General features: G+C 33.0%; 1 protein-coding gene across 4 annotated transcripts; it reads right to left on the bottom strand.

The window, feature by feature from the left end:
- Positions 1 to 5,189: 5,189 nt before the first annotated feature.
- LOC107262445 (probable LRR receptor-like serine/threonine-protein kinase At5g10290) lies at positions 5,190 to 14,415 on the bottom strand. 4 transcript variants are annotated; one of them, XM_015728371.3, is made up of 12 exons: positions 13,783 to 14,415; positions 12,429 to 12,569; positions 10,719 to 10,851; positions 10,501 to 10,572; positions 9,909 to 10,052; positions 9,739 to 9,810; positions 9,435 to 9,500; positions 9,197 to 9,267; positions 8,949 to 9,092; positions 7,061 to 7,402; positions 5,881 to 6,275; positions 5,190 to 5,708 (listed from the first exon to the last, which is right to left on the bottom strand). In XM_015728371.3, the coding sequence occupies exons 2-12, from the start codon at positions 12,505 to 12,507 to the stop codon at positions 5,394 to 5,396; spliced, it is 1,833 nt and encodes a 610-aa protein (XP_015583857.1). In that variant the 5' UTR covers positions 12,508 to 12,569; positions 13,783 to 14,415; the 3' UTR covers positions 5,190 to 5,393. The 4 variants fall into 4 exon arrangements, with proteins under 4 accessions (XP_015583857.1, XP_015583858.1, XP_048232721.1 ...); XM_015728372.3 differs by having other exon boundaries at positions 13,814 to 14,415; XM_048376764.1 differs by having other exon boundaries at positions 12,487 to 12,569; positions 13,783 to 14,410.
- Between the last annotated feature and the right edge of the window lie 207 nt (positions 14,416 to 14,622).

Raw genomic sequence — 14,622 nt, 5'->3', positions numbered from 1 at the left:
GAAAAATTCCTAGTTCTATATCAACCTCCCTTTCAAGCTCAATGAAGATATCAACCCAACAAAGGCCACCCATCTAGGAATGTCTCCTACAGATCTAGCCCTTGCGAGATCAGAATACTTGACTCTGCTACAACAAGGCTTTATTAAGCCCACAACCTCACAATGGGCCTGTTAAGCCTTTTATGTGGAAAAAAGATCTGAAAAGTTAAGGGGAAAAAAGAGACTTGTTATTGATTACAAGCCTCTGAATCATTTCTTACAAGACAACAAATTTCCTCTCCCTCGAATCTCGAACTTAAAAGTCCACATTCAAAAGGTCCAGTTCTATTCAAAATTTGACCTCAAGGTTGGATTTTGGCAATTGGGTATCCATCCCTCAGAAAGATACAAAACAGCTTTTTGTATCCCAAATGCCCAATATCAATGGACAGTTATGCCTTTTGGGCTCAAAACAGCTCCTTCTCAGTTTTAAAAAACCATGATAGAAATCTTTGGGCTTATCCTTTACTCCTCCCTTATCTACATTGATGACATTCTCCTATTCTCGGAGACAGCTGAGGAACATCATCAACTCCTAAAACAATTCCTTGCTATCATCCAAAAGTATGGAATCATGCTGTCGGAGAAAAAGAGTGTTATTGACCAGCAAGAGATAGAGTTTCTTGGCATGCATTTCAAAGACAGCCAATACACGATGGTTCACACTTGACAAAAGAGTCTGATTACTTTCCAAATGAGAATCTCTCGGTAAAGCAAATACAACAATTCTTTGGGATACTCAACTACGTCACGGAAGCCATACCACACCTATCAAGTTACACATGTCATCTTTCCAAAATGCTCAAAAAGGACCCTCCCCCTTGGGGAACAGATCATACTACAGCTGTCCAGAGACTAAAAGAATTGGGTCATAATCCTCCACCCCTCACCATTCCATCTACACGAAATCTTATCCTACAGACTGATGCATCCGATCATGCGTGGGGGCCATTCTTCTTGAAAACCTCAACAACAAGGAATATCTATGTGGTTATGCATCAGGACAATTTTCTTCATCAGAAAAGCATTACCATTCAACATACAAAGAGATCTTGGCAGTCAAATACGGGATAAAAAAGTTTGATTTTTTCCTGATTGGTCAACACTTCTTGGTTCGGATGGATAATTCTTCATTCCCAAAAATCCTTGAGTCCAACCAAAAAACCTTACCAGAACCTCAATTATTGAGGTTAAAATCACGGTTCAGCAGATATGATTTTGAAGTTCAGCATATAAAAGGAACGAGAAATCTCATTACAGATTTCTTATCCAGACTGTCAAAGCCACAACCAAAACACCAACCTATTGTCCTCCTCACCTCCACAGTTAATCTTCCCATCATCTTCATGACCTCTTCGTCCTCAAAAAACCCTCTGCAACCTCCCTTACCACCAGACCTTCCCCCAAATCTCACAACAAAACAAGTCAACGATTTTGCTAAAAATATGATGTTTCATTACTTGGCAACTATCCAACAAACCTTCTCGCTACCCATCCAACCCAATTTTTTTATCCAGATTACCCTTGGTGCTTAATTTATCACCTTTTTCCTACCCATCCACAAATTGAAAGTGAATTATGGTTTCTATGGTGCCTTTCTACAGTTTGTTATCATACTATAGAAATCTCAGTCATGGACCTCCTATACTTCTTCAATATTGAAACAAATGCAGGAACATATCCATGGAAATATCTCACTTGGTTCAAAACCTCATACCAATGGAAAAAGGATATCCTCAAAATCATTCATGAAAACAAATTGTTCACAGACAATGACTTCAAGGCTTCAGGATATCATGCCATCTATATTCTTCACAGGCCTTACCTTCAGCTTTCAGAAAACACTTATGCCACCTAAAATATCTGTCATTATTGGAGAACAATTGAAATGCCCTTACATCTTGCCCCTCCAACAATAACAATGGACTTAAAGATCACACTCTACAACTAAGAAATAATTTAGGATGGACCGATGTTTCTACACTACTTGTCTGCACTTACAATGGACATCTATGGACTGAACACTCCATTATTGAACATTCCACTTTTCCTATTCTCCCAACCCCACTAGATGATCCAAGTCTGACCACTGAACAGAAGGAGGCCATTATGCAAGATTCTCAACCTATGGATGATGATGGCGATGATAGTGGTTTGTGAGCTAGCAATGATAGTGGTTCGTGAGCTGGCCATAAAGATAGTCTTTCTCCTCAAATAATTCAAGATGTAAGAAAAATATGAGATTTCAATTTCATCTTTTTCGTCTTATTAGGTGTATTATTTCCTGCTTTTCTACATGTGATATGTAAGTGTATTATTAAGACTTATCGTCTTAATATGCATGTGAGATATCAGTGTATTATTAGATAGGACTTATCCTTTTATAAGTGGGAAATCTCATCTTTTCTTCTGAGAAAGACATGTGTCAAAGATAAGATTCCCACCTTATCTTTTATGTCTTATTGTATTTAGACTTCTCTATATAAAGAGGAGTCGAGAAGTAATGAAAGAGGCAAGTTTTTCCTTTCATCTGTCAACATAATATTCCTCTCTTCTCATGGCTTTCTAAATTCTTCATCTCTTCTTCTCGATTCATTGGCTATAAGCTATTTATTTGCACGATCTGTTCTTCTATGATTCAAAAGGGCTAACTCGGCTATAAGAATCCAAAAGAGCAGAAAAAACTCTCATGGCAAGGTGCCTCTATACGGTCTTAGCTTGAGGATTTCTCCCGAGTTTGGCGTAGAATCATAATTTGGTACAAGAAAATTAATATTCAAATTTATTTCTAAAATCATACAAATTCAAAATCCATTCTCTAAAATCTATGAAATTCATTCTGAGATTACTTAAAACTATTAAAAACTACCCTCAAGCTTATCAAACTTTCCAGTGTCATGCAAGAAGACAATAAAACATCAAAGGAGCAAAGAGTGGTCTGCACTTTAAGTCGCACATTTCATCAAATAGTTTGTGTGCATAATCAAGCATTCTAGCTAAATCACCACAATCTATACAGTGAAAATTTTCAATTCTAAACTGGAAGAGTTCTTAATTTAATTGTTGCAAACAAAGAGAAAAATGCATGCCCATGCAAGAGATGAAATTGTCTCCCTACTCTCGTTAACAAATAACATAAAAAAACATGAATGCATCTGGCTACCAGCTCAATCTCCATGGATGGTGTAACGTTCTCACTTCTTTGATGAGTCATATATCTCCCATCTTGAAGCAGGAAAAATGTGTTTGTTCTTCTCATACCGGTGCCTCTCAAAAACTTTACCCGCACGAGACTCATCCTTCTCCCGTATTTTTATTCTTTTCTTTTTCTTTTTCAGAACCGTATAAATAATAAAATAAATTCAAAAATATTATAAATGAAATATTATATAAGTAATAAAAAAAAAAGTACAACAAAAATGATATTTTCTTAAGAAGAAAAACAGTACTTTATGTAATTTCTTCTTTTCTTTTACAGATTAACATTAACATGAAATCATTGAACACACATTTCGCAATTGAAAACGAAAAAAAAAAAAAACGTTGTATTAATTTGCTGAAGAATGAAGATGCGAATCATGTGCTTCACTGAGATCGTCTTTCTTCTAGTACATAGGAAAATGGCTTAGTTGCCAAAAATAATTGTATATTATTACACTTGTTATACTTTTTAAATCTTTCAATTTTCATTGCTATATTTTAATCTTACTTTCAAATTGTAGCCTTCAGTCAAATTATCAGTTAAATTTATTGATATAGTGCGTATTTCAGTGACAAAATAAACTGAATTAATATTAGAATTGTTGACTCATCCTATTATTAAAACATTATCGATTAAGTATATAAAAATAATTTTTCACATAATTTTTTTAAAATTTTAAAATTTTATTGATCTTACTGCTTAAATGGTAATATTTTAATAATAAAACACTATTGATTCTCTTTTCTTTCTTTGTTGTTGCCAATGTTCACTTCATATCAATAAATTTAATTGTTAACTTTATTAGAAGCTAAATTTAAAATCAATATTAAATATATAATTTTATGTTGATTTTAATTTTAATTTTTAATAAAAATATCATCCAAATTTATTAACATGATATGATCTTCACCTATAACAAAAAAAGAGAAGAACCAAATTAACACTTTCATTACTTAAATGTTACCATATAAATACATAAGATTAATAAAATTCTAAAATTAAGAAAAAAAGATTGATGAGCTTAAACGATAATAACTTAGTAATATGATGTGTCAATTCAACTCTTTTTATTATCATCCGAGTTCATGTTATGTCAGCAAATTTAAAAAATGATTTCATTAAAAACTAAAATTAAAATTAATATTAATATATAATACTAAAATTTAAAAATTAGATGCTAGATTTGATGATAAGCAGAAAGTATAACAATTAAGCCTATACTTTATTTCTAACAAGCAATAAAACATTGCCAAAATAATTAAATATATTTAAAAATAAACATTTTAATTTAGTAATTATAATTATAAGTTACCAACTCAAATAAAAAATAATAAAATTAATAGTAAAAATGCATACATCTATAAAATTTACAAAAGTCTTGTTTTAAATTAATGAGAAATATAAAAGGAAGTATCATTTTTTATGAAAACCGATTATGAAAATTAGTATCTTTCTTTTGCAAAATTACTTATTCTTTTTTATTATTTACTTAGATAAAAGTAATTATATTTTCTTAATGGCATAATTTTTATTAGTAATAATAACTAAAAATATTATTTTAATTTATACAAATATATTAAAAAGAATTATCATTTTTTATAAGATTATAATTTATTTGGTAGTACTATTTGCCACCTATCCTCCAGTGATTCATGGACGTGAGGCAAGATTCCCTAAGAGTCAGAACTGAAAATTTTATTCACAAGTAAAAGCCAGTTTGAAAGCTGTATCCTATTTCTTCCCAATATAGTTGGGTTCAGCTCAAACTGCTCATCGCGGGCAGCCTCAGGAAAGCACTTTAAAAGATTCTTGACACTGAATCTGAATGTCTGTAATTTAATAAAACAGGATTGCAAAAATAACAGGATTACTTTGTTTTCATCAAAGTAACAGTAGAAACCATCTCTATATATCTCAAATTGATGGCAAACTGGCAGATCGTCCACCATTTTTAAACATCAAAAGAAAGCTTCATCATATAAAATATGACTATGCAAAAAAATTTATATGAAACAAAGGATGAAAGAGAAGTAGGGTTATGAAGCATTATCCTTTTTCTTTTCAATACACAATATAGTACACAAAAGGAAAATGTCGAAGCTAATCTAAGAAAGGGGATGGGATGGGGTGGCGTGGGAGCAAATCTGCCACCTCATCTTCCACCAGATAGCTCGATAGCATCCTGGTTATATAATGAATCTTCTCCCCAGTCAAATCTTCTCTGCAGTCTTTCATACTCTTGCCTGCGTGTAACCTCTACGTGCTGCCATTCTTCCCATCTCTCAGCCAAACCCTCTCCTTCAAGCATCCGTACCACCTCTGACATTGCCGGACGCTCCTCCGGTGATGGTTGGGTGCACAGCAATGCGACTTGTATCATCATCTCCACCTCCTGAATGTTATAATTTTTATTAAGGTTGCGATCTACAATTGCGTCCAGCCTCTTTTCTCTCTCCAGCTTCTTAACCTTTACAAGCAAAAGACAACAAATAGAAGAATCAGCCACCAACAACACAGAAGACAAAACCATGAAAGTCATAATAAGAAGAAGAAACCAGGACTCCGAACTAGCGGCTAAATTCTTGTCTGATTTTAGATGCGTTGCATGAAATGAATTGCCACGTTCATGGTTATCTTACATGGTCAAGCAATAAGACATCGTCCTCCTCTTCCAATCGTGAAAAGTCAATTGCTCGTTGACCTGTTACTAGCTCTAGGAGCATAATCCCATACCCAAAAACATCTGTCCTTTCAGATGACTTCCCAGTGGATAAGTACTCAGGTGCAATGTGGCCCATTGTCCCCCGAACTTGAGTTGTCACATTAGTCTTTCTTACATCCACCAACTTTGCTAGGCCAAAGTCACCAACAACTGCTTCAAAATCTTCATCCAGCAGTACATTAGCAGCCTTTACATCTCGATGAATAATCTTAGGATTACAATGTTCATGAAGGTACTCCAGCCCACGTGCTGCACCTAAGGCCACCTTTTTTCTTGTTCCCCAATCTAAAACAAGCTCCTCAGGTTTTCGTTCTGCACCCAAGAGAAAGGAAAAAAATTCAAACTAACACCAAGATGTACAGAGTATATAACCCAAACCAACTGCTTTTCGCTATATTTAACATCCAGTTTTATCAGTCATTTATGTTAAGAATCAAATAACACTGCTGCTGAAAGGAAACAAATAAGCACAGGATGGATAAAAGTAATGTTTTTTCGATGTTCACAAGAATTTGCCAATTTAACATTGATGACAAAGTGAAGTTTACATTCCCCTTTCCAAACATCTAATAGCCGCTTGTACTCCACCATGCCCCTAACAATATGGATTTAACTCCATGCTGCCAGGGCACACCATAATTATGAACAGTCTATAATAACAACTGAAGTTCACAAGGAATCTATGTTGCTCTTGGTATCAATTTCAGCAGTTGCACTTTTGTACATTGGCAATTGTGAACTGAAGCATGCTATAATAAAAAGAAAGCCAAATGCCAAATTAGTACAACTTCTCTTGTACAGGTTATAAGTATTTCGTCAAATTGAATTGTTTCAAAAATTTACACACTGAATCAACCAAAAATTACGTACGTTAACCGCTGATAAATCGGGCTAGGACAGGCATGTCAAAAGACTTGCCTACAGATGTCCTTGTTTAGCAGGATACAGATTTATCACCCTGCTAAACCTAGACTACTTTAGTATGGATATTGAACATTGCATGATTAATACATATGGCATATACTAATAGATGAATATAAAATTAGCAACATATGTTATAAAATCCAATTCAAACATATGGTAGAAGTCAGAGATACCTCTTAGACGATAGGCCACACTTAAATTTGGCATAAACGGATAAACCAAAAGGCGTTCTGATGGTGTTGTGCAAAATCCTATCAGCCGCAATAGATTCCTGTGAACAGCTACACTTATCATCTCAACTTCACGTTGGAAAGCTGCATCTCCTCCCGGACTTTCAAAATCAGTTAAACGCTTAACAGCAACTTTTGTGCCATCTTGAAGCACTCCTTTATAAACTTTTCCGAAACCTCCCTGTCCAAGGATATTTCTCTCATTGAAGTTTTCTGTGGCCAGCTGTAATTCTCGATATGCAAATCTTTTCAGTTGACCAAAAGCAATTCTTCGGTCAACTTCACCTGAGATGAAGTAAGATAGATTTCAAAGGTAAATTTAGAATGTTATGCTTAATATAAATGCTTTTTAATACTTGCGAACAGCAATTACACAAAGTCAATTAACAGTCAGAAAAAGTGGTCCAGTTTTTAAGTTAATGTTCCCACAGCATTAAATGTCAAACCAAGGAAAAGCTAATTACAAGGAAAGAAATTCAAATTAAAACCAACTAGAATGATCTGGTTAATCTAATCCACCAATGTCCTAGTACAAGGAAAATCCTATTTACAACTTGCAGGTAATCCTATAGGCTTCTGGTTTGGATTTCTAGAACAATCATGAAAACAACATTTGGAAATAGGGTGAAATACTATGACCCCTTGAGACAAAGTGAAAAGCACAAGTCGACTTCCTGATATTGGAAAATCTTAACACATGTTGAAATTCATAAACTGCCTTTAAGATATGATTTTTCATGTTTAGATAAGTTACTATTTCCCCCATAAGGTTTGATAGAATATACTAATAAGTTCCTGTTAAATGAGAACAATTTTTTAAATACAAGTTTGTTAAAATTACAGATTTAATTCTTTACATATAATAAAGTTTAAATGACAAAAATAAAATAACAATTGATTTTGAAGTCCTATATGTATAATGTTAAGTTTAGTTTTAGTTTATAATATACTTAATAAAAAATTGGGTGAACTTTATGAATATTATTTTAAATGAAGTAAACTTTTAAATAATTAAAATAAATCACAAGTGGTGCTTTTAGGCTTTATGCAAGATATTAAATGGGATTTTGTAATTATAAAATGAAATTCTTACAAATTTGGTAAATGTTATGAATATAATTTTGAAGTATAATAGAATTTTATAAAAATAAAGTAAAATAATAAGTGCATTTCTGCACATTGTTATGTTATATTAAAAGTATTTTTTTAGTTCATAATTAAGAAAAAAATTTAACGAAAGCAATTTTCAACTACAATCAAATTTTAATACCCTATTTAATTTGGTGGAGAATAACTTGTTTCAAGAATATAATTTATTTTCTGCTGTTTGGCGCAAGCTAAAAAAATAAGAAAACTATTCTTTGGCATTTGGCGAGTTTTAAATTAATTTCTATTCAATAAAATATGGGTTTATGTGCAACTCTGACGTGTTCAAATATGCTTTGGAGAAATTAAAATATGAATATCCGACATGGAATGACAATCTAATAGAAAACTAACATATATAGAATAAATAAATAATAATAAAAAAATTTAAAAAAACTACCCACTATCTATTTATTAACAATAAAAAAAACTAACCACCCACTAATTATTCACTTTTTCACATGTCAATATTTTATTAGATTGCCATTCCATGTCAGACGTTGACATGGAAAATCCGATTCATACTATAATTTTTCTTGTTTTTGATTGTCTCAACATAAAATTGAGGCAAGCTTAATAGGCTACTCCAATTAAATTTAGGGACTACTGGGGAGGCTATTCCTCATTTCTCACTGATACAATATCATCATTCGATTAGTCTCAACATTATGAAATTAACACAAACCTGCAACGTCAACAAATACTTCACGTTTGTAACCTTTGTGTTTACCCTTGCAAATGAAAAACAGCAGGCCTCCAAATAGAAGAAGAATTATAACTCCTCCAATAATCCCGACTATAATACCAATCTTCGGCTTATTTGAAGAACCTGCCAACAGAGAAAGTTGATCAATTAGATGCTCAGGAAAAAGAAAATTTTGATGGCTGTTGTCTAATAAATCTTTGATGGGTTAAAATAGTTGATCCAATCACCTGAAGCTGTACTATCAGATTCACAGAGATGGCCAAAACTTGCACCACAATTTAAGTGATTTCCAGTGAAACTGAAATAAGTGAACCCAAATCAAATTCAAATTGTGTATCTAAAAATCAATGCCACACACAAAATAAGGGGCAGGAGAGTAGAAAATAAACTAATAGTTTTCAGGCAGTGACATTGTGCTAGCAAGGAAAAAAGACATGATAATAATATCTTCATTGTTGTTCATACTTGTATTTTGGAGTCCGAAATAGATGCTCAGGAATTTGACCACTCAGATTATTTGAATCAAGCAGACTGCAAAGAAAATTTCAACCATGACATTGAGAATTTGTAAATCTGTCAAAGAGTACAAACATTGAAACATATACTATAGACTCTCAGGAAAATAGAAATATTGGATCATCCTGTAAAGCTTTTCGGGTGTACAAATGCAGGAGCAAGTCACACATATTTCAATCTGAGAGAGTGAATTAAGTGACTCCATCTTGAATTGTCTAAGAACCATATAAAATATTATAAATTTATTACTTACATATTGATCAAAGTTTGAAGACCAGAAAGTGATGCAGGGATACCTCCACTGAGATTATTTTGACTCAATGTCCTGTTTGTATGATAAAAAAATTTAGATCATGTCACTTGCAAAAACTCAGACGTGCTGCAAAGCTCAAGGTTTAATACAAAATAGGCGATGTCACTTACAAAAATTGAAGCTTTTTGAGGTTGCCAAGGGAAGATGGTATTTCACCACTTAAATGATTATTTCCCAAATCCAAGCTGGATAAACTCGATAAATTACCAAACTCTTTGGGTATCACACCAGTTATGCCATTTCCTTTCAGTGTTCTGATATACGAATGAACTCAATATAATATTAGAATAACCCTCACTAACACATTGCTTGAATATATTTTCGACAGACCAAACCAAAGGCATCTAACTCAAAGCTATGTGAAACATGAACAAATCACTGGTCAACCAAACCTGTGACCGCACAATATATGTTGGAAAAAAATTGATACAAAAAGAAGAAAAGGAAATACAGAAAGCTTCAAGTTGCATCATGATAACAGTTTCTGTAACTGCTGATAAAAATCAAGATTGAATAGCAAATGCTTCAGGTATATATGTGTAAGTCTGTGTGTAGGCACAGATATACACACACATACACATATATACATATATTTGTGTGTGTGTGTGTGTGTGTGTGTGTGTGTGTATACATGTATATATACTTGTAAAAAGAATAGAAAGAAAACTATCTGCTGATTATTGCACAATATTGCATACGTACAATGTAGTAAGATTCTTCAAAACTCCTATTTTAGGAGACAAGGTTCCTGAACAATTCATGCCAGACAATGTTCTGCATACAAGTAAAACACGAAACACCTACAAAGGTAAGTAGTTCACATAATAAAAGTACATAATAGTGCATGAATGTTAAATTATTTACACATGCATTATCATCCACATAGCCAACAGAGGTAAAACTGCATAAAGAAGACTCACACAGAAGTGACATGAAGATCATTGTCACAGATAACATTTGACCAAGTGCATGGGTTAACTTGATTTTGATTCCAATCTGTCAACTGATTGGCTGGAGCATTCAGTGATGTCTTCAATGCAAACAATGCATCTCCTAAAACCACAAAAATGAAAATCACCATCCAGTAAAGCAACTCCCATGTTTATTCAATTAGCATTGAAAATGTAAAACTATGAAAGGTTGGTAGAAAAATATAAAGGACATATGGATCTATACATTTTCATTATATGTTCATGCTATGCATCTAAAAAAATAAGATGATATTTTTAACACCTCGAACCAAGAGAGGGGGAGAGAGGACAGGCAAGAAATTGTTCCAATAGGATTAGAAACACAAAAGCAGAGAATTATGTAAGCAATTGAACTGTGAGAGGTGATAGTTATATAGCCACCATGCCATACTCAACTAAGCATCAATAGACATGTAGTTAGAAATAGTAAGTATCCAAAATTAATGAGAGGTCATAGTTAATGTATCCACAATACTCAACTCAAGCATTCAGTTCAATCCAAAAAGACGAAGTGCGTCACATAAAACCATAATTTTCAGATATGGCTATGTTACAACTTTAATCTATTATCTATTCTTGAATCAATCTTTTTTAAAATTTCACTCATACAATTGATACCTATGTAACTTAGGCTATCATATTTCTTATAAACAGGAAGAAGAATGTTCTTTCACCACTCATCATTCATCTCCTTTCTTTGCTGTATCTTCTATAACAGTGTAGTGAATTGTAACACTGCACCTACCTTAAGGACTTCCCTTTTAGAAAGGTTCCATTACCCTTTTCCTATATTGTAGGACTCATCTTTGTACTTTTCAGATGAATCTGTATCCTGGTACATAGACAAACTCCTGCATAATTCCTCCTTTGACCTTAAGTATTAATTCAAAGCCCTCATTTTACCGTCAAAAATTATAAGTTCACCTAAAATTTGAAGATCAAGCAACTGATATTTTGAATTTTGGTTAAAAAAGGCATAGCTTAGTTCCTCTCTCCTTATTCCCATTTAAAATTTCATCAGCCAAGCACAAAACATCTAAGTTTCCTCTCAATTGTTTCTCGTTTGATCCAGTGTGATAAAACTCCTTGCTGTACTACAGTGTACCTAGTGTAGGTAATGTATTAACCAATTGTAGGTTATGTTCAGGGGAAAATTATAACTCTCAGGAGTTTGACCTGATAGTTATTGGGGTCCATTCTTTTTCTAAATTCAAATACTTTGATCCTAAATTCTTTTATTAGAAAAAAGAAGTCGGCACTTTTATTTCTTTTCATACAGCCAGTAAATGACCAAACTGTTTAACTTTGGAAAAAGGAGAACCAAATTGATTAGGACAAACATCAAGAGGTTTATTACCCAAAGATCAATTTCTTCAAACAAAGAAAACCTGGAAAGTCATGTAGCTTTCTCAGCATTCTCATATATCACTTCGCATTTAAGCTAAACTCCGACCCAAAATAAAAAATTGTTAAATCAAATGGTGACTCCATTACAAATGCATACATGCTATGTAAGAGAATTTCAAAAGCAAGATAATTTGAAGAAAACAGAGCATCGAGATTGACCATATTCTGATATACTTTGTTAATTATTTTCCTAGCAATGTCAAAATTAAAAATCGAGTCAAATCACTAAACGTGAAATTGCACTTTTTATACCTTGCAAATCAGAATACGCAATCGAAAGCAAGCAAGAAAGTACTAAAGCTCCAACCACCTGTTCCATCCTCACTGACATCAACTCAAGTGATTATGCATTGAAACACATGAACCCAATTGACGATATTGAGAGCAGTCCATCTGTACAGAAAAATACCCACAGCGAATTACAAAAGTCTACTATGGTACAACAACAGATTTGAAGAAAATAATACAAACAATGAAACTAAAGAGGTACTGACTGCAAGACACATAGATGGGAAGAACAAAAGTTTCTGCTCCCAGCATGTAAGTTAATAGCAATTCCTAATACATACTAGTTTGGATTATATTTTGTCACATGGATTAGCAAAACTATTGCATTCTTCCACACTATGTTCAGATACAGTATTATAAATGATTTGCATTTGAGTTTGTGTTCAAATTGTATAAATAAGTAGCTTGAAAAGAAGAGGGGAAAAATCATGCTCCAACCAAATCTTATAGTGACTGTTTGAACTGCACATGCTCAATCGCTTTTCAAATTCATTCTCAAAACAATATTTTGACCACATCATGATCTGATTTCTAATCATAAATATAGCCAATCAAAGAAAATAGATATCGAATAATGCATTATAAATCTCATTCAATTAACTAAAACTAAAACTTCCAGTATAAATCCTTTCATTTCCCCTCTACCCAAATGCAACCTTCTACTACCGACTGAAATTATATGAAGGTTTGATGTTTTCCAAAATTTAAAAAAAAAAAATGAAAATAAATAGAAAATAAACCCATGACATCATTTTAGGTTTTAGTAATTTTTCAAGTATATTATAGGTAATTTTGCAAGTCTGATGCACTCAAATCATTTCTATACTTCCATGTTTGACTAACTAGGTCCTCCCATGAATCATTCTTACTAGCAAACAGGTTTACTCCTAAAGTGAAAACAAGATTTGAATCCTAGTGATTTCAAAAATACCTCAAGGACTAAAGTATAGTTGACTAAGAAGTAAGAATGTAAGTAAATGATTTTTCTCTCGTGTTACAACATATTGAATTTAACAAGTTTCATAGAAAATCAAACCAAACTATTATTGCCTTCAAATTTCCCTCTTATCTTTAAAAGAAACAGTAAAAAAAAGAGTACAATTTTGGGGGGGGTGGAAGAAAGTATTAATAGGTAATTTCAACTAATCCAGAACTCAATTGAAGAGCCGAAATTCAAAATTCCTACACTTCCCCAGAAACGAAACACTAATTCAAGCTTCAAAATAAGAACCAAAACAAAAGAAACCCAAAAAAAAAAAAAACAAATGAAAAAAAAATGTACATATCTGTAAAAAAAAGTATAGATCAGTGAGCATACCAAAGAAGAATCTGAATGAATAAAAGGGCACCTTGTTCTTTTAGAGAAGAATCAATCTGGAGAAGAAAGAGAAGGGATTCCCATGGGAGAAGGTGGGGTGGTAAAAGGGTTTAGATTATTTGACTGGATTGGGAGAGAACGAATCAAAATATTGGGGGCTTTATTGAGAGATTGAGCTGGATAGTTAGCTAGTAAAGCAAAGCTTGAAAAGTGCTATTGGGTGTATGTGTGTGTGTGGTGTTTGCCAGTTTCATTGTGTCTGCTTTTTGTGTTCTTTCTTAAACAGTCAAAACTCTAAACAGAACCTTCTGTACTATGTATATACTCCTGTCTCCCACTCTCTCTCTCTGTTTCTTTTTTCCGTTTCTCTCTTCTTTCAATCTCTCTCCATAAGTACTGTAATTTATTTTTAACTTGAAGCAAGCTTTTGCCATTCAGTGCTCATCATTACTCCTCCTCTCCTCCAATCTCTTCTTTCAACCTCTGGTATTTCTCGAAAGCCAAAAGTTTAAATTGGCACTTGAAGTTTTGGGTAAGGTTAAATGAGTCCCTAACTTTGGGTTACAATTGGGGAGTAATAGAACACTGAACTCTTATACCTTCAATTGGGGAATAGATCTTTTTCATTTTTTCCTTTTAACTGCCATCAATTGAGACCCTAAATTTTTAATATCTGCCATGAACTTTCAAAGGCCAATTCGCTATAAAACAAATGGTTGGGATCAATTTTTTGTCATAAAAAAGGATAGTCTCTGAGCATATCAACAAACAAGACACAGTGTTTCGTGCATATTTTCAAATTAAAAAAGCACTTGAACTTTGTATGTCTTTATTAGTTGA

This window comes from Ricinus communis, chromosome 7 (assembly GCF_019578655.1).
Source record: "Ricinus communis isolate WT05 ecotype wild-type chromosome 7, ASM1957865v1, whole genome shotgun sequence".
Classification (NCBI taxonomy): Eukaryota; Viridiplantae; Streptophyta; class Magnoliopsida; order Malpighiales; family Euphorbiaceae; genus Ricinus; species Ricinus communis.
Note: the sequence above shows the minus strand (reverse complement) of the source record. Positions and strands in the feature narration are given on the sequence as shown.